At 41.4% G+C, this 24,461-nt stretch overlaps 2 protein-coding genes across 5 annotated transcripts in view; one reads left to right on the top strand and one right to left on the bottom strand.

Moving 5' to 3' along the window:
- Positions 1-14,099, bottom strand: part of DOCK4 (dedicator of cytokinesis 4) — a 471,927-nt gene extending 457,828 nt beyond the window's left edge. For all 4 annotated transcript variants that reach the window (XM_060414757.1, XM_012176786.3, XM_027968612.2 and 1 more), the window contains exon 1: positions 13,753-14,099. Coding sequence is in view for 3 of the 4 variants with exons in the window: in XM_012176786.3 (XP_012032176.2) it covers positions 13,753-13,789 (37 nt within the window). In the remaining variant the exon portion in view is untranslated. The remainder of the gene's footprint in view (positions 1-13,752) is intronic.
- Positions 14,100-14,325: 226 nt separating this feature from the next.
- ZNF277 (zinc finger protein 277) overlaps positions 14,326-24,461 on the top strand; it is a 141,405-nt gene continuing 131,269 nt past the window's right edge. The window contains exon 1 of the mRNA XM_004007882.5: positions 14,326-14,479. Within this exon, the coding sequence (XP_004007931.1) occupies positions 14,389-14,479 (91 nt within the window). The 5' untranslated portion in view covers positions 14,326-14,388. The remainder of the gene's footprint in view (positions 14,480-24,461) is intronic.

Below are 24,461 nucleotides of genomic sequence, written 5' to 3'. Positions count from 1 at the left end.
GAACCTTCTATTCTTCTGGATAAGTTCTGAGTTATCCAGGATATGAGACACTCCCTCCTTGGGGCTATTTCCTAAGGCTCCCAAGTGAATAGCATCGCCATTTCGAGTCCTTATCTTCCTTTTAAAGCTTGAGGGAAAATGTGCCTTAAGCTTCACACTAATTTCTCTCTGATATATTTAAACACTGCCTTACTAAGCCCACCTGGGGCTTCCCAGGTGGTCCTAGTGATAAAGAACCGGCCTGCCAGTGCAAAAGATGCAAGAGACATGGGATTGATCCCTGAGTTGAGAAGATCGCCTGGAATAGGAAATGGCAAGCCACTCCAGTATTCACGCATGGAAAATTCCATGGACAGAAGAGCCTGGAAGGCTACAGTCCATGGGGTCGCAAAGAGTTGGACATGAATGAGTGACTGAGCGTGGAGCATTACCAAGTAAATTAAAAAAAAAAAAGAAAAAAGACAACACCTACCTTGAAAAAAATGTTTTATGAAAACTAAATAGAAAAGAAATATTTCTAGCTTCGTCATTTGTCCAGGGACTCAGTTCTATACCTATTCATATGCCCCCATAAAGTTAGCACAATACCTTATAGACAGCGGGCACACCCAATAAATTTTTCCATCAATGTGTCACAGGATATGCCTTTATATTTATCATCACTAAAGAAAAAAAAAATGTGACAAACTCTTAACAGGATGTAGTATCTGCTATCAGGAAACAAATACTTAAGAACAGAAAATGGAAAAAAAAAATAACCTAATATTATTTATTTCCCTTAGGGACTTGGTATGTACTAGATCCAAGCATGCCTTTCAAAAACAAAGTACACTTGAAGTGATGTCTCCAACCAAATTCAATACAGTAAAACTTCAACAACCTGTTCTAAGTGCTAGACAGTTAAACTTATTGACCTGAGTTTTTCATAAATAATTATAGCAGGGAGAAATGACTCATTTCAAGACCCTACTTTTACTGGTTTCTTTGAAAGAACCCAAGGTGATTTAATGACTTAAGATGCTATGAGCAACTCTACATAAATGCCATTATTCAAATAAACACATTCCTGGAGTTACTGGTAGATAAACAACATTAAACAGTGACTCAATTAACTCTGTGCTTCCAAGGGCAGACTAAGGGAGTTAGATCTCAGACCACAGAAAAAGGCTACAGTGATGACATGTCTTACACAAAGGTCCAGGATTCTGCTTCTGTTTTCTTTGTTCCTCTTCCTACAGCGCCTAAAACTGCTCTAAGCCATTGTATTAGCTCAGGCTGCCATAGTAAGATATCATAACCTGGGTGGCTCAACAGCAGAAATTTATTTTCTTGCAGTTGTGGAGGCTGTAAGTCCTAGATCAAGGTCCAGCCTGGTCAATTTCTGGTGAGGGCTCTTTCTCTGGTTTACAGGTAGTCTCCTTCTTACTATATCCTCACATGATTTTTCTTAGGTACATGCATGCTTGAATTCCTGGAGAGAGTTAGCAAGCTCTCTAGGGTCTCTTCTTATAATGAGTGATACAATTAGAACAGGGCTCCACCCTCATGATTCATTCAACCTTAATTTCCTCCTTTCTTCAAATACAACCAGGCTGGGTGTTAGACTTTCAGCATAAGAATTTTGGAGAGACACAAATATTCAAACCTAGACAGCATATTAAAAAGCAGAGACATTACTTTGCCTACAAAAGTCCGTATAGTCAAAGCTATGGTTTTCCAGCAGTCATGTATGGATGTGAGAGCTGGACAATAAAAAAGGCTGAGGGCCGAAGAACCGATGCCTTCGAACTGTGGTGCTGGAGAAGACTATTGAGAGTCCCTTGGACTGCAAGGAGATCAAACCAGTCAATCCTAAAGGAAATCAATCCTGAATATTTATTGGAAGGACTGATGCTGAAGTTGAAGCTCCAATACTTTGGCCACCTGATGCGAAGAGCCACCTCACTGGAAAAGACCCTGACGCTAGGAAAGATTGAGGGCACAAGGAGAAGGGGACGGCAGAGGACAGGATGGCTGGATGGCATCACTGACTCAATGGACATGAGTTTGAGCAAACTCTAGGAGATGGTGAAGGACAGGAAGCCTGGCGTGCTGCAGTCTATGGGGTCACAAGAGTCGGACACGACTGAGCAATTGAACAACAACAAACATCTAGTCCATAACACCCATAAAGAAGCAATTATCCCCCATAATGGCTAAATAAAACCTCAAGTTCTTGACCCTCTACATTGATCAATTTCTCTTGCATAAGTTATCCCAGGACTCACATTCTCACTGGAGAGAGTTTACAGAACAATGGTAAGTGAGCACTGACATTAACATTCATCTCCTAAATAAACACTTCTTGGAAAGAACAGTATTTTTTATCTTAGACAAATTTGTTTGAAGCTCTTTCTCAAAGAGGAATTTGGGTCTCTTTTCCAAAACTTGTACCCCACAGCCATCTGATAACGCCGTTCTGTGACTACTGGGAAATGAACAAAGCAGCAAAATCACAAGCAATCAAGCAGGTTATAGCAAAGAAAGCCACTTCAAAACTTTTTTTTTTCCCACTTTGAAACAGAAAAATTTTAAGACATAAGTGACAAACTAAATTCAGGACTTCCAGACTCAATTTCCACCGAGAGGAAAACTCTATATAGGAAATGATGCTCAGCTTATAAAACAGTTTATATAATTATTTCTGATTACAAAAGAAATTCATGTTAACTTTTAAAAATTATTAAAAAGTAGAGAGTCTAAAAAAAAATGCCACCTCTCAATGGTAACAATTGGTTTTAACAACACTGCAATATGTAACTTTGTATCCCAATTCTTCACTTCTTGAATTTTCTCATTTTAAAACTAGTTACCATAATTTTTACATAATTTATACATAATATTTCCTCTTCTAACTTGGGGCCAAGAACGTAAATGGTTGGTTTTCTGAATCAATTTATATAAACTATGAATGGGAATATTAAATGAAATGTAGGATGGAATTAATACAAATATGATTCTCCTGGGGAAAAAAATTAAGAAAGGGGCTAAGGGCTGACTTTTACCCGTACGCGAAGTTTTTATAGGAATCCTCATACCTTGTTGTTAGTGTTCATCATCCACATTTCTGGAGAAAACTCTCAGATATTTTTCTTTTTTTGGCTCTTTACAGAACTGCTTATGCATATTTGGATTTTCTTGTTTCATTGAGAGCCTGGCGAAACCCTAAGCTTATTATGGAGGCCCCCCAGACTCTTCAACCCATTCTGGACATCCTTCAAGAAAGGCCAACAGGTTTCTTCCTCTCCCCAGGATAGTGAGTATTGTTTTCTCCAGGACCTGGGTTAGGGCTATTTTTAGTTGTCTCATACAAATTCAGGCTTCTCAGGTGGCTCAGTGGTAAAGAATCCACCTGCAGTGCAAAAGACACAGGGACACAGGTTCAATCCCTGGGTGAGGAAGATCCCCTGGAGGAAGAAACGGGAAACTACTCCTGTACTCTTGCCTGGGAAATCCCAAGGACAGAGGGGCCTGGCAGGCTATAGTCTGTGGGGCGGCAAACCAGTAGGACACTACTGAGCAACTAAACAATAACAACACACAAATATATGCCCACGACCTCGAACACGTCCACCCCTGGGCACCAAGGCAGAGATGATCTTTTTCATTTTTGGAGGAAAAAAACACCTAACCTCTACATTTCTGCTTAAAGATTTCAGGGAGACATGTTTAGAGAAATAACTTTCCTGTGGTCCAGTGGTTAAGATTCCACGCTTCCAAAGCAGGGGGAAAAAGTTTGAATCCTCGTCAGGAAACTAAGATTCCAAATGTTATGCAGCACAGCCAAAACAAAACAAAACAATAATAGATTACCTTTATTTTTAAAATGCCCAATTAACACTAACATAAAATGGAACAATAAATTGCTTGGTTTAAGAAAACAGTTCACAACTTGGGGGAGGAATGGTTATCAAATTCATCCAAGACGACATGCAAATTTCATAACCAGAAGGGTTCTCGCCAGCCTCGATCCCACCAACTTCCTCTTTCTGGCACACACACAGGGGTCATGAATGGGGGTGGAAAACAAATACACAAGTGTGACTGGCAATTTCCCAAAGCCTTCTATGTCAATGTTATGCTTTCTCTCTTCTTCCCCAGCTGAGAAGCAGCCATGTTCATTACAGAGTGACATTACAGAGTTCATTACAGAGTGACAGATGCCTGTTTCTGGATTTAGTTGCTTTTCTTCTTCAATAGGGACACAAATGTGATCCTGACTGATGCAAATTGAGTCTTGAACCTCCCTGCAATACCAAAGCCAAGGCTAAACATAAAGGAGTATCTTCCGTTCCACTTACAAGTCTTCCTTCCTGGAAGAGGTGCACAGCTCCAATCCAAGTTCTCAGTGATAAGCCATCCTGTACCATGGAAAACTGTTGGTTGCTAAGTCGTGTCCAACTCTTTGCAACTCCACAGACTATAGCCTGCCAGGTTCCTCTGTCCCTCGAATTCTCCAGGCATTGCAGGCAAATTCTTTACCAAATGAGCCAGCAGGGAAGCCCTCCATCCTATACCATGTATGAAAGTGTGAAAGTACAGTCGTTCAGTCGTGGCTGACTCTTTGCAACCCTATGGACTGTAGCCCACCAGGCTCCTCTGTCCATGGAATTCTCCAGGCAAGAGTACTGGAATGGGTAGCCATTCCCTTCTCCAGAGGATCTTCCTGACCCCGGGATCGAACCCAGGTCGCATGCACTGTACGTGGAATCTTTATGGTCTGAGCCACCAGGGAAACTGCACCATGGTTTACAGCAATTAAGATGAGATTATCTCTTATCCCATCACTTCTTCCTCTGTACCCAACAGACTGCAAGCAAAACTATCAATATAATATCCAGCATGCCTTGTTACTGCAGTACTTCATAGGTGCCCATGAAATCACACTTTGTATGAAGGCCACAGTACGTACACCAGTCAAAGCCAAAAGAGTGTCCTCAAAGACTCCTTTCCACTCACCCACCTTCCTGTCCCAGCTGTTTCTACACATGGTCATCTCTCCTACAAAGATGAGATGGAATGAGAGGGATTAGAGATACCTCAGGTGGTGAAGGACACACTCCATGTTGAAGGTATTGACCTGGCCTCAAACTTGGTGATAGTAGAGAGGGGCAATGGGTCTCCCTGCCCAGGTCACTGAGGTCCTTGAAGCTTCTCTATTAAGGAGGGAAAGCAGAGGGAAGCCGCCAACTGGTTTTCCCAATGTAGTTGCACCTGCCTTGGAGAAACTGCTCCTGAATTTGGCAGTTGGTTTTCTGTCAGACTTCATTTCTAATATCATTAATGTCTGCCTCTTTGTGTACATCTATCAGTATTTCAGTGGGAGGTTATGACAGGCTACATTAGGAAAAAGGAACATAAAGCTATCATAAGCTGGAATCCCTCACTTCAAATCACATATTTTGTTCAGAAGTACAGTGGTGTAACTTTAAGAATTCTAAATCTGACCTTGTGGTTCCTAAGATGTATTACATATTTACCACACACACATACACACACAGTCTGTATCCACAAATACATTGCTTTGGGTATCTGAGCATTTTCCCATTTCCAGATGTGTGTATACACTTAGATGCTGTTTGAGGGATATATAAGTCATGTTTGTTGAAATATTGTTTGTGGTTTCTGTTTTTGAACATCCTGCTGGGGAAATTTCACAAACATGCAAAATCTGGCATGAGACATTTGCTTCAGAAAGAACTGTCAGAGAAACAGAAGTAACTTATGCCTTAACCAGGCAATGCACCAATGGGAAGCAAGAAAAAAACATGAAATCTAGCTTCCTACCAACTAGACATGACAGCTAATCATTCTTATTTTATAGTCCCCAGATATCCATATTAATAAAGTGCTTTGAGATGACTGCTCTTGGAAAATTCAGGCTCTATCACTTTAAAACTTAGACAAGCGGACTACTTAATCAAAATCAAAACAATTAATAAAGTGGATCGCTTCAGTTATCACACCTAAATCAAATGACTCTCTCATCATGCTCTTTAGTCTATAACCTCTCTCCTATTCTTGTCTATGCAGATATCGCCACCTGAATGTTTGATGGGGATGGCCAACTCTAGGAAGCCAAACAAAACTCTTAATCCTACACTATAAACCAGCCCCACCTGCAAAAATGTCTCTTTTGTTGAATGGCACCTATGTTCACCTGGGGCTTCCCTGGTGGCTCAGTGGTAAAGAACTCATCTGCCAATGCAGGAGACTCAGGTTCAGTCCCTGGGTCGGGAAGATACCCTGGATAAAGAAATGGTAAGTTGCCCAGTCCAGTATTCTTGCCTGGGAAACTAGATGGACTCAGGAGCCCGGAGGATTACGGTTCATGGGGTCACAAAATAGTTGGACACAACTTGGCAACTGAAAAACAACAATCTATGTTCCCCAGCTTGTCCAACCCAGAAATCAGGTAGACATCCGAAACTTCTTCCTTCCCCTAACTCCTCACATTCAATGATAAGCCCTGCTGTTTCCATCTTCCAAACATCTTAGATTTATCCACATTCCACCATGCAGGACTGCTCACCTGGTTCAGGAACCTATCTCTTAACCTCATCTACTGCAATAATCTCTCTTAGGTCACCTTTATGTCACCTTCATCATCCAGAAGCAATAATGTACATGCCTTAAAGGATCATAATGCTCATATTTCCAACCAGGAGGAATTTTTTAAAAAAGAATTTGCTGGTAATCTTTATATTCTAACAATTCTCACCTGTGCTTAATTACTGAATACATCTCTATATGCTACACATTAACTACCATCTTCTCTATAATACTATGCATTTTATGGAATTTCAATCACTATCCATGTTTCATTTATTTTGTCACCTGACACTAGGTACATGGAATGTATTTTATTTTTTTAACTTTTTTTTTTTAACATGGACCCTTTTGAAAGTTGTTACTGAATTTGTTGCAATATTGTTTCTGTTTTATGTTTTGGTGTTTTGGCTGCAAGCCATGTGGGATCTTAGCTCTCTGACCAGGGATGGAACCTGTATCCCCAGGATAGGAAGGCTAGGTCTTAACCCCTGCACTGCCTGAAAGGTCTCCTGGAATGTATTTTAGAAATAGCATTATTTATGGAAGCCTTTCATTTTATGACCATAAGTATTCTGCTATGCTGATAATCAAAAGTGATTCAACTATTCCTATATTGGAACTGATGTTGTTTCACAGACCACATGGCAAGGAATAACTGCGCATAAAGTGTTTTGCCACTATTGACTTTTTTTTTTTTTTCATGCAGACTTTGATCAGTGGAATTACTGATTCAAACTCCTGCTTTTGACCATAATGTTAGGCAACACAGCAGAGTGGCTAAGAAAGCACCCTCTAAGACTTTTGAGGTTCCAATCCTAGTTCCACCACTTCCTGCATGACGTTAGACAACTTACTTAACCTCTCTATGACTCAGTTTCCTGTAAAATGAATGAAAACTGAACCTTCCCTTATGGAGCTGTCACGAGGATTAGACAGAAAACACATGACAAGCTCTCAGAACAAAGCTTGGTGAAAAGCAAGCGCTCCACAAAGCCTATTTTACATATTTATACACACACACACACATACATACACCTTCCTTTCCAAAAGGATCACGTTAATACTTAATACAGCCAGTAGGACATATCAGTTTTATTGCAACTCTGTCACCAAAAGGCATTAACACTATTTTTGGTGATTCTTACTTAGTAAATATCCAGTGTATCTTAGCACACATTTTTTTTTAAATGCCAACGAGTAAAACAGTTGTTCCTTAAGTACATTTATAGTGCTTAAATAAAAATAGCTTGGGGGACATTACTTATTTATTCTTTAGTATTATATATACTCTGACCAAATAAGCTTACCAGTTTATGTTTTTAAGAAAACAAGTTACATGAGTTGCCTTGTTTCTTCTAATAATGATCAGCAATACATAAAAGGATGGAAAAGAATGGTGTGGGTAACCCTTCAATTGGCAAGAAATTAGCAGCTCATTAGATTCATTCTTCTGCTGTAATGCCCAGAGATCACTGTCAAAGGAAATTTTATATATATATATATAAAAATCCAAAATTGGTCATTATGCAGTTGATCCCAGCCCTTGTCAAAAAGACTCTAGCAGAAAGAGACAGGTAACCTAAAAGAAACAATTTATGCAATGCATGTGATGGTTTGGATACTTGTTCCATAGTTAATGAGAAATATTATATAAAAAGACAAACTCTGACTTATATTAGAAGACAAAAGTATGATTAAAGTCTAAGTTTAAATACAAACACATATTTGTCAGAAAACAACATAATGAATGAACTTAACTAGAAACCCAACAAGGCCTAAATTCCAGTGCTTCCTGTATCACAAATGAGGTATCTAGAGCAGTGCTATTCAAACGATCAGTCAGGACCTACTGAGTCATTAAGTAAAGTTAGTGACAATCTTTTTAAGTTTATAAATAAATTTATTTTATTGTAGCATACCTGACATACAACATTCTATTAGTTTCAGGTATACAATATAATGATTTGAGTGCCGTATGTCTGTATTTTTTAAATGAAAAAGAATAGGAGATCACAGAAGGTATGAGTAAATACTGTTTCACTTATATGTGTGTAGGGTGGTCCTGAGTGGTGCTGGTGTCAGGAAATGAAATGAATTTCCTATTATGGATGACAGTTAAACAATATCAAAATTCACTGCTGGAGAGTACCTCATTTTACTATGCTTCACAGATACTGCATTTTTTACAAACTGAAAGTGTGTAGCAACCTTGCATTGTCAGATGGTGGCTTGCAATTTCTCTTTTTACTTATTTACTTGCTGTTTTTCTTTTTAAATTAAGGCATATACCTATTTTTTTAAACATAACACTATTGCACTCTTAAAAGACTACAATATAGTGTAAACATAACCTATTTGCACTAGGAAACCAAAACATTTGTGTGATTCACTCTATCGTGATAATTTGTTTCACTGCAATGTTCTAGAACTAAACCTGCAATATCTCGAACGCATGCCTGTAAGTCAGTTAATCTCTGTGAAGCTGTTTCCTCATCTCTTAAATGGAAAGTATTCTACTTCAGGGAGTAGATTCAAATAAAATAATTTCACATCTTTTTAACTATAAAACATTGCATTAATATGTTAAGGTTACAGCATTATGGCTAGGTTCCTTAATGTTTCTCTGCTGTATATGATCACAACATAAAATCACTGTGCTAGAACTTGGACATACTGTATCAAAGATAATTCTGCAAATGTAGTCTCCTAAAAAAAATAGAGCTAGAGACAGGAAATCCTTAAGCTTCTTGAAATTTTTATAATATCTTTGTAGTTCTGACTATACACCCTCTGGGGAAAAAAATAAGACTAAAGAAGAAAGGCAGTATCTCAGTGTCACTGTGGGCCTTATGAAAGAATCATCACTTATGAGAATGACCGAAAGGGGGATATGTTTACAGGCTATTCCCAGAGGAGACCAGATCATGAATGTAAGTTGCCATCTCACTGTCTGCAGAGCCCTTCAGTGATACTTTACTTGCAGGTATAAATCACTGCTCTTTGCTTCCCACTGAAAGTTTAGAATCCTGTACCAGTCTCTAAATGCCACAAACAATTCCAGGCAGCACATCTTTATCTAGCTACACATGTTATCTGCACACATCATGGTACCACAAGATAAGAAACATCTCAAGACTGCCAGCTAACAAAATTGGAAACAGCTAAGACAAAAGGTATACTCCCTCATAACTCTGGCTACCAATAAAGCACGCTTCTGAAGGAAAAGACATTCTGAAGATCCTGAGTAAATAAGAGATGGTACCTCTCCCCATAAAATTAGAAAGGACTTTAAAAAGGAACAGAATTCCTACTTTGCTGTTGTTTAGTTACTAAGTCATGGCCAACTCTTTTGTGACTCCATGGACTGTAGCCCACCAGGCTCCTCTGTCCATGGGATTTCCAGGCAAGAATACTGGAGTGGGTTGCCATTTCCTTCTCCAGGGGATCGTCCCAACCCAGGGATCAAACCCACATCTCCTGCTTGGCAGGTAGATTCTTTACCACTGAGCCAAATAGGAAACCTGAATTCATACTTAGATGATTTAAAAAACCACTTTAGGATAAACTGAAGACAGGAATGTTTGTGAAGACTCAGTGATATGGGTATGATGACACTTCATTTTTTAAATGATATCTGTGACCTTCAGATCAGCTTGTTCTGAGTTTTGTTTCCTGTAAGCCTTAGGGATTTTTTTGCACTGATCAATCAGCCCACATTACCTCTCTAAGCCTAACCAGGTTCACAAATGTAAAACATCTGGCCCGGTTGAGAGGCTCAGTTTGCAGCTCACAAAGGCTCACGGGTTCACCTGGGAATGCTGCACGCATGCCTGCTGGGCAAATGAATGTAGAAATAGATCTGCAATGGCCTTAACTTTCTCTATGACTAATTCCCATCACTCTGAGGAAGGGGACGGGGACTGTGACAGATGAGGATGTATAGAAGGCAGATAGCATGAGGAAAGTTGTCAGGGGGTGATCAAGAATGTTTTAGTCACTGCCCATAGAGCTCCTGCTAGAGAGAGAGAATCAAACAGCCTGAATCAGCTTGGTTCTGGCAGCCTGCCAGGTAGCTTTTGCTTACCTGTGATCTTAGTTGAAAATCATGTGGGATGTGTCACAGCAAAAGTGCCTTTCTCATAACAATCTCAACACAATGGAAATATCTTTCTAACCAAAGGACACACTTGTTTGGAAGAACTCCACAGAATTAATACTGAGAAGAACCTTGGCTATTCTTCGACTGTGTGTTGAAATCCTGGAAGGTTAAGTGACTTACCTTAGGTCACACAACTGGCAGCAAGCACTGTCTTGACTAAGACCAAGAGCTAAACAGACTCTCCCAAGATAAAATATGTCTACAATTGTGCCTATTAACACGTTTTCAAAGAGACAAGGTTCCTTACTACTCAGAACTTCAGTTTAATCACTATACCTGTCTACTACCCTAGAACACTTAGATATATGACTAAGTATGCATTGTTTTAAAACCATTCATCAATTAAATTGATGGGATAGTGCCCACACATTAGGTTTGAAAAGGAATTCCTATCTCTGATACACCTTACTACAGGTATGAAATTTAAGTAACTTTGTCCATATTTATAGTATGTTGCTTGAGACTGAAACAATAATATATAAAGATACATAATTCTCTCATAGATAATGAGATAAGTATGTTAGAAATATACAATGTGCATGGAAACTTCAAGCATTCAAACTTACAGATTTATATCAAAGAATAAGGAAATCAATTTACTACTACACCTGATATCAGCAAAACATCTGTGCCCATAAAATAAATTTTCTTGAGTATTTATAAACTAGAAAGAAAAGCACATACAGTAACCAAGTTTATTAAAAAAAAGAAAACGTAGCACATGTGTGTTTTAGTTGCTCAGTATAAGCAGCTACAAATACTCCTTTCTGTGGTGAGAAATAAGTCCACACATAAGAATCCCTGCAAAATTTTCACCACACACGTGTAACAGATGGAGTCTAAAAAACAGCTAAGCATTTCATAAGCCAAATGCTCAAAAATTAATAATAAAAGATGTTAACAATGCTGTATTATATTGCATAAATGAGCACAACAGATCCCCACCCTCTGCTTTCACCTCTCATCTCATCCCACCTTTCTCCAAATGTGTGCTCACCCATTTACATCCCCTACTCTGCAACCAAATCACAACCATCCAAAGGCGAGGTGTCTGCTGCAGCCCAAAACACTTGACTGATAACATCCGGTTTGCCATTCCAGGAAATCCCAGAGTGTGTTTTAATCCTCTGCCCACAGCTTGCAAAAGAAAAACGAGAGAGGATCTAATCGATACCAGCACCCCAGCTGTGACCTGGCACATAAAGAAATCAAGAAAATAAACCCCATCCATAATCTGTATAATTTAACACTTGGAAGAAAGCAACATCTGGGATCAACTCCAAGCGGGACAGTGCTGCTGGCCATGTCTGTGGTTCCTGCACTGAGTGCTAAGCCGGTGACAAGGGGACACTCCACGTCCTCAACAATCAGCAAAAACAACGTCTCTTCCTAATAAGAAGTAATCTACCCCAAAAAATGAGGCAGGTGAAGAGAAGGAAACATCTACTCCTTGCCAGTTGAGCACCTGATAAAGGCTCCCCTTACATTTCAAAGACAGGGAAAACTGGAACTCCTTCCCAAAGGTGGGTTCTGGGCAAACTATTGTCTTGCTGACCAGTCAAAATCCAAAATGAAAGCTCATATAATACAGGGGAATGACTTTGTTCAATCATACAGCCCTTTCAGGACACTCCAAAGTCCTATCCCCAGGTGAAGTTGGGGGGGGGGGTGGGAATATCCCCTGTAATTATGACTCCCTTGAAAGGCTTTCCAGATTTTTTAAATTACAGGAAAATGAACATAAGCAGAACATAAGCAGATACCTACATATCATCTAAATCACTAGATCTACACCCAATTTTTTAAAAAGTAAACCAATAAGCAGGACAGGGCATTATAGGAAACTATATATTATGTTTCCTTAATACTATATTAAGTATTATATGATAACACTTTCTCTGTCAAACCTTCTCAGAGGTTATAATTGCATTTGGCTGCTTCAGGCTTGTCAGAGAGCCTTCCTTTTTAATAGTCGCAACCTAAAAGGAGTAACTGTCAAGGGGCGACCCAGCTGAAATCAAACAACAAAAACGGGAACTGTAATCCGCCTGAAATGGGAGGAGGGAAAGGAAGGGAGACTCCTGTATTCATCCGTCAATATTAATGTCCTTTGTTGTTCACCTTTACACAGAACAGCGAGCGCTACCCTGCTCCTTTTCCTCCTAACACCCGTATCAGGGTAATCTTTCCTAAAAGCTGTCTCGTTGCCTCGAAGACCCAAGCTTTCGGAGTCTCTCTCCCGATTAACACTCCACAGCTGTCCTCCAGCACCACCCCCACCATGAGCAGAGAGGGTGGTCAGAAGCAAAAACATTGCTGAAATACCCGTTTCCCTCCAAAGACCAAAGAGCAGAGCGGCGCAGATGTTGAAATTTACTAACCCCCGCCCCACCGCCTCTCCGAGCGCGCACACACACACCGGGTAACCCGGGATGGGAGGGAGGAGGAAGGCTCGGGCCGGACTGTCAGAGCGGCTCTTCTGAGGACGGTGCCACATTCCGCACTCCGGGAATGTGGAAGGCAAAGGGAAGGTTCTGCGCCTCCCTTCTGTTTTGGGGATGTTCTCTCTCCGCTACTGTTGTCTCCCTCTCCACCCTGGGAAGTCGTTGCAGCCCTTGCTTTCTTTAAGGTAAAGGAGAAGGAGGGAGAGGAAAGCCGTCCGTTCTCCTCTTCCAACTTGACACACACACACCCGGTAGCCACTCCAAACTCCGCAGGCAGAGCCCGCAGCAGCGGGCTGGCCGCGCGCTCCCCTCAGCCGTCCCGGCACTCCCTCCGGGAACCCATGCCGAGAGCTCCCATCCGGCGTTGAGGGGCGAGACCCCGAGGCGCAACCCTCTGCCAGGAGGTGGCTGAGCAAAGCCCCTAACCCGCAGCGCGATGCCAGAATTAGGCATTTGCAGCCGGGCTGAGCGAGAGGGGCACGGGGGCAAGGACGCGAAATTCGCACTCGGTCGGGCTAGGACCAGAGCAGAATAAAAGTTCGCCCCGCGAAGACTCACCCACGCCGTATTTCTCGTGCTCCGTAGGTATCCACATGGCTAAACAGGGGTCCGGGGTCTTCAGGCTTTGCAATCCCCGCGCCCCTTCTCCGGCTCACAACAATGCACAGCTTCCGAGTAGTGGCTGCAGCGCTGGAGCCCCGCGGCTCCGCGCGGGCTGCGGTCGCTGGGCAGGGTCTGCGCTGGAGGCTCCCGAGCCCAGCGTTGACACCGCGCGGCCGAGGCTGCGCCGCCCGCAGCTCTGCCGGCTGTGGCTGCTCAGAGTCCTCCGACGCGCTCCCGGGAACCCAGAGGCGCAGTCATTGTTCTGATTCACTGAACTAAGCGAACACGCCGGGGCACTCTCCGGCGCACCCCCGCCCGTCAGCGCCTCTTCTAGCCCTCCCTGCCGAGCGCCCCGCAGCACGCTGGGAACTGTAGTTCTACAACAGCTCCATCCCGGAAGGAGGTGGGGAGTTAGCGGCTAGGGGCGGGACTACGTCCCGCTCGCCACGTTCTATTGGTCCAGATCGTGACGGCGCGGAGTGGGCGTGGAGGAAAAGTCGCGTCAGTGGGGAATTCGTTTCCAATCGCGTTTCCATTGGTCCCGCGCTTGGTCTGCGGCCCTCTTTTTTTTTTTTCCCCCTCAGCCGAGTAATGGCTGCTCCCAAGACCCTGGGGGCTGCTACCCAAGGGGAGGAGGACAGTGATGGCAACCGTGGTGGAGCCAGAGGTGTCAGTTATGAGGGTGAGTACGGTGCCTCTGAGGTGCAAATGGTTTTTTGTCTTCGTTTCTCTCCAACCTGGAATACAGCTGACTGCTGGACGGACCTTAGCGCTAAGGCCACTTGAGCGCGAAGGGGCCACGGGTGGAGCCCCGCGGGACAGGAGGGGGTGGGAGAAGGCTACTTGCTGGAGACTGTCTAGGAGGGAAGAGAAAATGGGATGAAATGGCCTTATCCGCAGCCAGGGAAGTTCCCTGGGTTCTGTCCTACGTTTGGAGCTCCCACCTTTACTTTCGCTGCCGAGTGGGCGTGGGTCAAGGTTTGCGCGTGTGTGAGTGTAACTCTGGAATTAGCTGTCCTCTTTCCTCGCCAGTAGTCTACCCTCGCCTCGGTTTGCTTGGTTTGGCCTCGAGAGATAGGTTTTATTTGGGTTCGAGCGGATTTCCATTTGCAAACTGGTTGGTCACTCTACAGATTTTTCTCAGTTGTTGGCTGGAGCAGCCTCTGAAGGGAAAGTCTGTATGACTCTCACAGCTTCTTCCCCTGTCAACTGCCCCGGGCGTTCTCCAGGATTGAATGTAGAGAGCCTGGGAGATCTTCCCAAACTCTGGGTCCTTAGAGCAATAGGAAAGGAAATGGTAATTCTTGTCATGGCTTCACAGAAAGTCATCACAGCTACTTTGGCTTTGCTTCACTTTCAGGTTGTCTTCTGACCCAGTATAGAGAGCAAAAATAAAACTTTGAAAGCTGCAGAGGAGGTTATCTTTAGAATCCCTAGCCCCTTTCTTTTGTTGTTGTTCTATCCATCTATCATCTATCCATTTATCAATGAGTCCTATCCGACTCTTTGCATCCCCATGGACTGCAGCACTCCGGGCTTCCCTGTCTTTCACTGTTTCCCTGAGTTTGCTCAAACACATGTCCATTGAGTCATTGATGCCATCCAATCATCTCATACTCTGTTGCCCCCTTCTTCTCATGCCCTCGGCCTTTCCCAGCATTAGGGGCTTTTCCAGTGGGTCAACTCTTTGCATCAGGTGGCCAAAGTATTGGAACTTCAGCATCAGTCCTTCCAATGAATATTTTAGGTTGATTTCTTTTAGGATTGACTGGTTTGATCTCCTTGCAGTCCAAGGGACTCTCAAGGGTCTTCTCCAGTACCTCTGTTTGAAAGTATCAATTCTTTGACCCTCCGCCTTCTTTATGGTCCAACTCTCACATCCATACATGACTACTGGAAAAACCACAGACAGACCTTTTTCAGTAAAGTGATGTCTCTGCTTTTTAATACACTGTCTAGTTTGTCATAGTTGTATCCTTATAGTCTGTGTATCACCAACCTTACTCCCTTCTTTTTTGGGCTGATACATAAGTTAACACAGCTAGTTGTCTTTTTCCTTTTGATTTCTGTTTTGTTTGGCCACACCATGCAGCTTGCAGGGGGCTTGCAGGGGCTTAGTTCCTTGACCAGGGACCCAGTCTAGGTCTCCTGCAGTGGAAACTCTGCCCTCTTCAGAGTCTTATCCACTGGACTGCCAGGGAAGTCTGTTGATGTTTTTTCTGTTAGGTCAGTTTATTTCTCTTCCTAGTTTCTTGTCTTGTTACACCAAAAACTTAGAGTGATAGATGAAAGGGTACAGAATAACAGACAAGTTACAGTTCAGTTTGGCTCAAGCAGACTGATCTTTTTTTACACAGACACTCCTAAAACATGGGAGCAGACTGACTCCAAGGGAGCTCTCCTCTTCCTTCCTGTTGATCCTGTTTGATAGCCCACTTTCATACTTCCAGTTTCTTCCTTTTGCCTATGGTGTGTGCAAAGTAGAACTTGTACCCACCACCAGTCAATGAAAGGGAATGCAAATAGGCATATACTCAAGGCTGATTGACAATTGTAAGTTATGTAACAGCAGGCTATGTTGTTTCTGTCTTCTCATAATTCAGTCCGTTATGATTAGATGTAGAATGTTCATGAGCCCTTACTGGGCTCCTAAGTGCCTAAGGTTACTCGGAGAAGCCCCTTGTTTATTTTGTATCCACTCACTGTGTGCCTAGGGCACATGTGCATGAGTTGAAAAGTCTCTGGTTATTTTGTAGCATATCTATGAGCTCCAGCTTGCATCCCTTTCAGCCAGGCCTCCCTTGTTGCTCATGTCTAACTTCCTAACATAACAAATGTGGTTTGAGGCTTAAATTTGGTTCTTTATCCTTGTCATTGTTTTTTTGTTGTTGTTGTTAATTTCTTGCTTTGTGCTTTCATGGTTAAATTGACTTTTAGTCATAAATTTTGTCTTAGCACAGAGTTAGTGCTACTTCTTCCCACTTCAGTGAAACCCCTACTTCTGAAATTATTTCAGTACCTCTTTCGAGAAATTTTTAGTAAGCTCCATTCTTAAATATTTTGTTATATTCATACCCTAAACAGTTCATTTTGGGATATGCCACATAGTCAACTCTTATCTTATAGTAACATACTAAAGATTTTCCAGATTCTCAAAGTTCCAAAAGGCTACTTGTTTAACATTTGAAGGTGGAATCATTGGTAAATTTATCTCACCAAGTAACTCATGAAAAAGAAAATTGGCTATGCCTTTCAAAAGCATTGTGTGACTTTTAAATACATTAGTCATTTTAAAATTATAAAACATTTAATCATTAAGAGTTCAAACCATTCAGAGGTGTGTAAGGTAAAAAAGTAAAAGTTCTTGCACCACACACAGTCTCAGTCCCAAAGTAACAATTCTTGGGGGTTTGGTAAGTATTCTTTACAATAAGTTTTATGTATGACATGCATCTATATGGTTTTGATTTCTTTTGAATAAAAAAGGATCATTCAGTGTAAGCTTAAAGATCTGCAACCTTCTTTCTTCCAGTGTTCTATTATAGACATTCTTCCATGTCAGTACATCTGCTGCTTCATTCTTTTTAAAAACTGTGTCCGTAGTATTCCATGATATGAATGCGCCATATGTTAACCATTCCTCCGTTAATGAACATGTAAGTGTAGCTTTAGTTTTTCACTAATGTAGTGAACAGCTCTACATACATATTTTTGTCCACTGGGTGTATATTTCTTGAGAAATTAGGTCAAATGTGACACGTTTATAATTGTGATAGATGTCAGATTTTCCCCTTCAATGGTGAGTAGACATTCCCACCAGTAATAATATGAATATCCTTTTCTCCAGATCCTTACAAAACTGTGATGACCATCATTAATTCAGGATCAATGTTTAGATGACTATTAGAGTGAATTGAGTATCTTGATGGAAAGCATAATTTTAGATTCCAGTTTATTTTCAACAAAAGTATTGAGCAGTGAATTTGCTATCTGTACCAGAAAAATTCTTCACTCTGATTCAGGACTGCCCAGTAGTCTCACTAATGATTGGTTTTTAAGTCATAAGGTAAAGTTGTCATTAAAAATTCCCTTGATAACCCATGTATCGTGTGACTTTATCCACATTCTTTTCAAAGTCTATGAAGTGTGATACTAATTTTGGGTGAAACTACTGATGTTAAAAGTATGTATATTCGTATTTTTTGTAAAGCAGCCAGTTCAGTTATCAATTATGTCTTTTCCTGTAAAAATCTTTAATTTCTTGAAAACTAAGTGGTTTCCCTCTAATTCTAATTAAAATGTCAATCTGTGTGTTTAATATTCTGGGACAGAAGGGACTATGGAGTCTTCTTATAGAAACCCTAGCAATTGTGCAGGACTTCTGCTGGAATGAGTCACTTTGTGGTGTGCAGGAAGGCGTGACTGACACCTTCCCTGAGGTCTGTGTACCAGACTCCATCTTCCATCAGGGAATCCTCTGATCGAACACACTACCACCTTCCAAACATTCGAACAGTGACTAGGACTTCATGTTTTTCCCGAAAACTGGGAACAGATAAAATAGACTCAACATTTCTCACATTTGGGGAGGTTCAGTTCAGTTCAGTTCAGTCGCTCAGTCGTGTCCGACTCTTTGCGACCCCATGAATTGCAGCATGCCAGGCCTCCCTGTCCATTACCAACTCCCGGAGTTCACTCAGACTCACGTCCATCGAGTCAGTGATGCCATCCAGCCATCTCATCCTCTGTCGTTCCCTTCTCCTTCTGCCCCCAATCCCCCCCAGCATCAGAGTCTTTTCCAGTGAGTCAACTCTTCACATGAGGTGGCCAAAGTACTGGAGTTTCAGCTTTAGCATCATTCCTTCCAAAGAAATCCCAGGGCTGATCTCCTTTAGAATGGACTGGTTGGATCTCCTTGCAGTCCAAGGGACTCACAAGAATCTTCTCCAACACCACAGCTCAAAAGCATCAATTCTTTTCGGTGCTCAGCTTTCTTCACAGTCCAACTCTCACATCCATACACGACCACAGGAAAAACCATAGCCTTGACTAGATGGACATTTGTTGGTAAAGTAATGTTTCTGCTTTTCAATATGCTATCTAGGTTGGTCATAACTTTTCTTCCAAGGAGTAAGTGTCTTTTAATTCCGTGGCTGCAGTCACCATCCGCAGTGATTTTGGAGCCCCCAAAAATAAAGTTTGACACTGTTTCCACTGTTTCCCCATCTATTTCCCATGAAGTGATGGGGCCAGATGCCATGATCTTCGTTTTCTGAATGTTGAGCTTTAAGCCAGCTTTGGGGAGATTACTGGGGAAATTTTTCTGATGGAGGTGATTTCTTCTGACAGTTAATCTGTGCTTTCATATTGTAGCATTCTGATAGAGTCAACTTTTTTCCCTACAAATGCATGCCCAGTAGATGATGATCAGGATAATGCTTCTTTGGACTTACAATGCATATCCTCCAAGCTCCAAACTCTGCTTATGGGACCAAAACCATGTCTTGTTTTTGTCGGCTTGACCCTGTTCTTGTCACCTTGTCAGTGTTTAATAAATGTTTGACCAGAACTGAATTCTAGCCTGGATGATTGCAAAACCTTCATATTGATCTCACTGATTCTTGATTTTGCTGTTCTTAATCCGCCTTCCAAAACTCAAATGTATTCATGGATCTTCTCCTCACATCTTCAGTGTAACTCTAATGCATTGCATTTAAGGTTCTTAATGGACGTTTCCAGCCTCAGTGTCAGACACCCTGCTTCCCTTCCCAAATCTCCATTATCACACTTGGCGTAATAGGTTTTCATCATTTGTTGGCAATTTTGTCTACACCAGTAGACTGTGAACTTCTTGAGGGTAAGAGGTGTCTTATTTTATTTTTATACATCCAGTGCTTATCAGAACTGTGTGTAGTAAACATTCTGTAGCAATCTGATGATTAGAATCTGTTTGAAATTTATCCAAAGTACTTAAAATGATTGCTGTTTTAGGCAGAGGAATTGAAGAAGAATAAAAAACTGAGTAGATGTTGTGTGCTTGTGAAAATACGAATTGGAAAATGTAGAATATCATCATGAAGTGTCAACTTGGTCAGAGATAATCACAGTTAGCATTTTAGCATAGTTTTTCAGTCTTTTTTTAAGTGAAGGGTTAGTTTTTAGATAATGATTAAACTTTTGAAAGAATACTTCATATCTGTCCTTTATAATCTCGAACTCATAACTGAGTGAACTACTACACAGACCTGGAAATCTGTATTCCGTTATCTATGTGGCCGTTACCCAGTTTTCCACAGGTTGTCATCTTTCAGAATTAAGGCTTGAGTCCAGTCTCATATATTTGACATGACAGTGGAAGGAAGACTAAAGCCTATCTTGGAAAAACTTATTTAAATTTCAATTCTGACATTTAGTAGCTGTGTATGGTAGATTTATTGCACATTTATGAAAACATAAATAATACCTACCTTGCAGATTTTGTGATTATTTCATTGAATTTTATATTTATGAGAGACAGATATACTTCCTTTTATAAAGTTGGAAATCAGTAAATATCAGTTGAATTAAGTATAAAGATATGCCTAATTGAACTGTAAAACTGCCTATTCTGATTTACTTAGAAGCAATCCAAATTATGGTGTAACCAAGGGGAAGCTTAGGAATGCAGTGGTGATAACTGATTAGGCTGCCCATGCATTCCTAGGGCTTGTCAGGGTGTCTGTTGGTGCTCTGTGCTGGTATTGCAACTATGTGCTCTGAAGGCCTTTTGTATTATCTTCTATACCCTTTCTCAGCTCTGCCCAGTGCTGCCCCCTCACACCCAGCTGCCAGCTCTTCACACATACACCACCCACATTTAGACTCATGGGCAAGAAGCTCAAATAACCTTACATACTCAGATGGCCTGGAAAGTACAGGCCAGAGCATATGAAGGAAGAAAAAGAATTACAGCTGCTAGGTTTGATGAAAGGTTCTGAAGGGGCCTTCTTTAGAACATCCTTTGTTTTCCTTTAAAATGTACATGGGACCCAACTTGTAGGATATTAAGAGGAGATATTATAATGATGATGATGATGATGGTAGCTAACATTTGTTGAGCAGTCATTGTGCCAAGTACTGTTTCAAATGCTTTTGGAGATCTTATTTTTTCTCACAGCATCCCTGGGATAGATATTCATATTATCCCCTTTCTATTTACAAAGGAGGAAACTGGTGCAAAGAGCAAGTGGCACAAGGTCACACAGTAACTGAAAAAGAACTTTCAGTCCAATTACTATTAGAAAGATGTCTCATAGTAACTAAATTCTGTTGGATGAGGTCTGAAACAGACCTTCCTGAAACATAAATTTGTTCTAAAGCTTATGTTACTATAGAAAGGCAACATAGTATGAGAAAAGAGATCAGGCCAGTTCAGTTCAGTCAGTTGTGTCTGACTCTGCAACCCCAGGAACCACAGCACGCCAGGCCTCCCTGTCCATCACCAACTCACGGAGTCCACCCAAACCCATGTCCATCAAGTCAGTGATGCCATCCAACCATCTCATCGTCTGTTGTCCCCTTCTCCTCCTGCCCTCAATCTTTCCCAGCATCAGAGTCTTTTCAAATGAGTCAGTTCTTCGCATCAGGTGGCCAAAGTACTGGAGTTTCAGCTTCAACCTCAATCCTTCCAATGCACACCCAGGACTGATCTCCTTTAGGATGGACTGGTTGGATCTCCTTGCAGTCCAAGGGACTCTCAAGAGTCTTCTCCAACACCACAATTCAAAAGCATCAATTCTTTGGTGCTCAGCTTTCTTTATAATCCAACTCTCACTTCCCTGGTGGCTCAGAGGTCAAAGCGTCTGCCTCCAATGAGGGAAACCTGGGTTCGATCCCTGGGTTGGGAAGATCCTGTGGAGAAGGAAATGGCAATCCACTCCAGTATTCTTGCCTGGAGAATCCCATGGACGGAGAAGCCTAATAGGTTACAGTCCACAGGGTTGCAAAGAGTCGGACATGACTGAGCAACTTCACCTTACATCCATACATGACCACTGGAAAAACCATAGCCTTGATGCTTTTGAACTGTGGTGTTGGAGAAGGCTCTTGAGAGTCCCTTGGACTGCAGGGAGATCCAACCAGTCCATTCTAAAGGAGATCAGTCCTGGGATTTCTTTGGAAGGAATGATGCTAAAGCTGAAACTCCAGTACTTTGGCCATCTCATGCAAAGAGTTGACTCATTGGAAAAGACTCTGATGCTGGGAGGGATTGGGGGCAGGAGGAGAAGGAGACGACAGAGGATGAGATGGCTGGATGGCATCACCGACTAGATGAACATGGGTTTGGGTGGACTCCGTGAGTTGGTGATGGACAGGGAGGCCTGGCATGCTGCAATTCATGGGGTCGCAAAGAGTCGGACATGACTGAGCAACTGAACTGAGCTGAGTAGATGGACCTTTGTTGGCAAAGTAATGTCTCTTCTTTTTAACATGCTGTCTAGGTTGGTCATAACAACTTAGGATCAAATCCTGGTTACTTAACCAGCCACAGGCAAGTTAAACAACCTCTGATCTTCAGTTTCTCACCTATGCACAGTGGGTGCTAATCATGTCTGTCTTGCTGGAATAATAAAACAATTAGTGAAGTGATGGGTATAATTCCTGGTCTTCAATAAATGGTGACTTTTATTTCAGTCATAGGTTCAGGAACACCTCCAGCATGTGTGCCAGTGTGGTACAGGTGCTGATTTTGAGTGCTACAACTTTAATGTATCTTTTTCATTTTATGACCAGGTTTCTATTAAGGGATTTGGTCAGTCCTTATAGTATCAGACGCAGAGTTTATCTGCACTTCTTATTATACTGACATAGATATTTCATTCATGCAGAAGAATACCTCCAGCCTCCACAACACATATGCATATACAACCCATCTTGAAACACTGAAGATGATATTGACCAGACTGATAATAAAAATCATATTAATACTTTCCTGATTCTCATCACCGTTTGATACCTGAAAACTCTTTCCTCTCTAGTCGGAAAGATGAGCTGAAGGAAAAGTCTTTCCCTAAAGGACTTTCTGCCAGGGTTCAAAGAGTTCATTTAAAAGGGAAGCGAGCAGAGGTAAAGAGAATCAGTTAATATAATGCCAAGAACTATAAAATAAAACTGATTCTGTGAAAAATAAAATAGAAAAATAAAAATCATACTTTCTTCTATATATAAATTCATGCGCATTTAATAAGAAGTGTACCTAAACTGTCCTTCCAGCCATTGAATCTTTAAATACCTCTATTAGGTGTTAATGGGGAACTTTGCCACAAACTGGGGTTCAGTTTTGCTGTGATTTATTTAATAAACTTATGAGACCTAATATATTGTCATTTCACTGACAGTGCCTTGACGAATTGCCATCTCTTGCTGAAACAAGTGTGTTGTATTGACTTCATTGACCCAAAGGTGAGCAGGGCAGCTTTTTCCAGAAGTGGTGATGGATTTGACTGATCAGTCTTCTGCCTTTCTGTACATCTCAGCCAATGGTCTTTGTGACCAGTGTAATTTATTTGTAAAATAGCCAACTGGAATTGGGTGCTATCTTCAGGAACCAAGTAAAGTTTCTAGCATTAAACAGGACTTAAACGTTTGCTTCATCAAGGGTGCAGAGAGAGATTAGGGGGGTTCAACAATAAATGGTAGAATATTTTAAGTATTAAAAATATAATCTAATATGGGATAATTTGAGGCTTTCTTTATGTGTAATACATTTAAATTAATACATTGAGTAAAAATATGTGAAAGGAAAACCTGGATTAAGAGTTAGAAATCTGGGCTTTGATCCTGAATTTTCTGCTTTGTCACAGTGTGAACTTGGGGGGAAAAAAATAATTTAACCTCTCTGAGCCTCAATCTCATAAAAATGCTGCAGGTTAATTACCTTACTGATATTATTGGAAGGTTGAGTGAGGCATTATATGTGAAAGTACTCTGTAAGCTTTGATACACTATGAAGATAGAGATGAATGATGTTGATGAAGATATATCACAAGAGGCAGTTGTGAGTCTTTGGAATTGGACAAGCTGGATTCCAAAGTAGCTGTGAATTAAAACCTTTAAGAAGTCATGTGACCTCCCTGTTATCACAACTGCTGCTACTACTGCAGCAGTCTGGAGGTAGAACTTTAAAATGATTACAGGCTAATTAACATCAGAGTTTGAATCAAGATATACCCCTGATTTTATAATAATCCCTTTGAGGACAGGGACTGTCATGGATAGCTTTGAATCACCTCCTCTTCTGGGACAGTGCTGTGCTGTGATGGCATTTGCTATTGGATGGGTCGTGACTGTTGGTCAGCTCCATGTTGGGTGCTCCATGGGGCACAAATGAAAAAGAACCCCTGGCCTTATCCTTGAGGACGTTTCAGTGCAGTTGGTGGGGCTCCACATTCATATTGTACCAGAGCTAATTGGAAAGTCCTTTCTGTTTCCATATTGTACTCTGGGAAGAATTGGAAACATTTGAATCTGCAGTTTGTATTCATTGACTGAGGAGCTGAGCAGAATAAAGCTTTTGAATGTGGTTATTTTTAAAAGAAAGGAAATGCATGCTCCATCTCCTGGTTTCCCTAACACTGTCCTTATTTCGTATTTTTTTTTTTCTAAACTGAAAGATGAACCCTCCC

The sequence above is a fragment of the Ovis aries genome, chromosome 4 (assembly GCF_016772045.2).
Source record: "Ovis aries strain OAR_USU_Benz2616 breed Rambouillet chromosome 4, ARS-UI_Ramb_v3.0, whole genome shotgun sequence".
In the NCBI taxonomy this organism is placed as follows: domain Eukaryota; kingdom Metazoa; phylum Chordata; class Mammalia; order Artiodactyla; family Bovidae; genus Ovis; species Ovis aries.
This window is presented reverse-complemented; position numbering and strand designations above follow the sequence as displayed.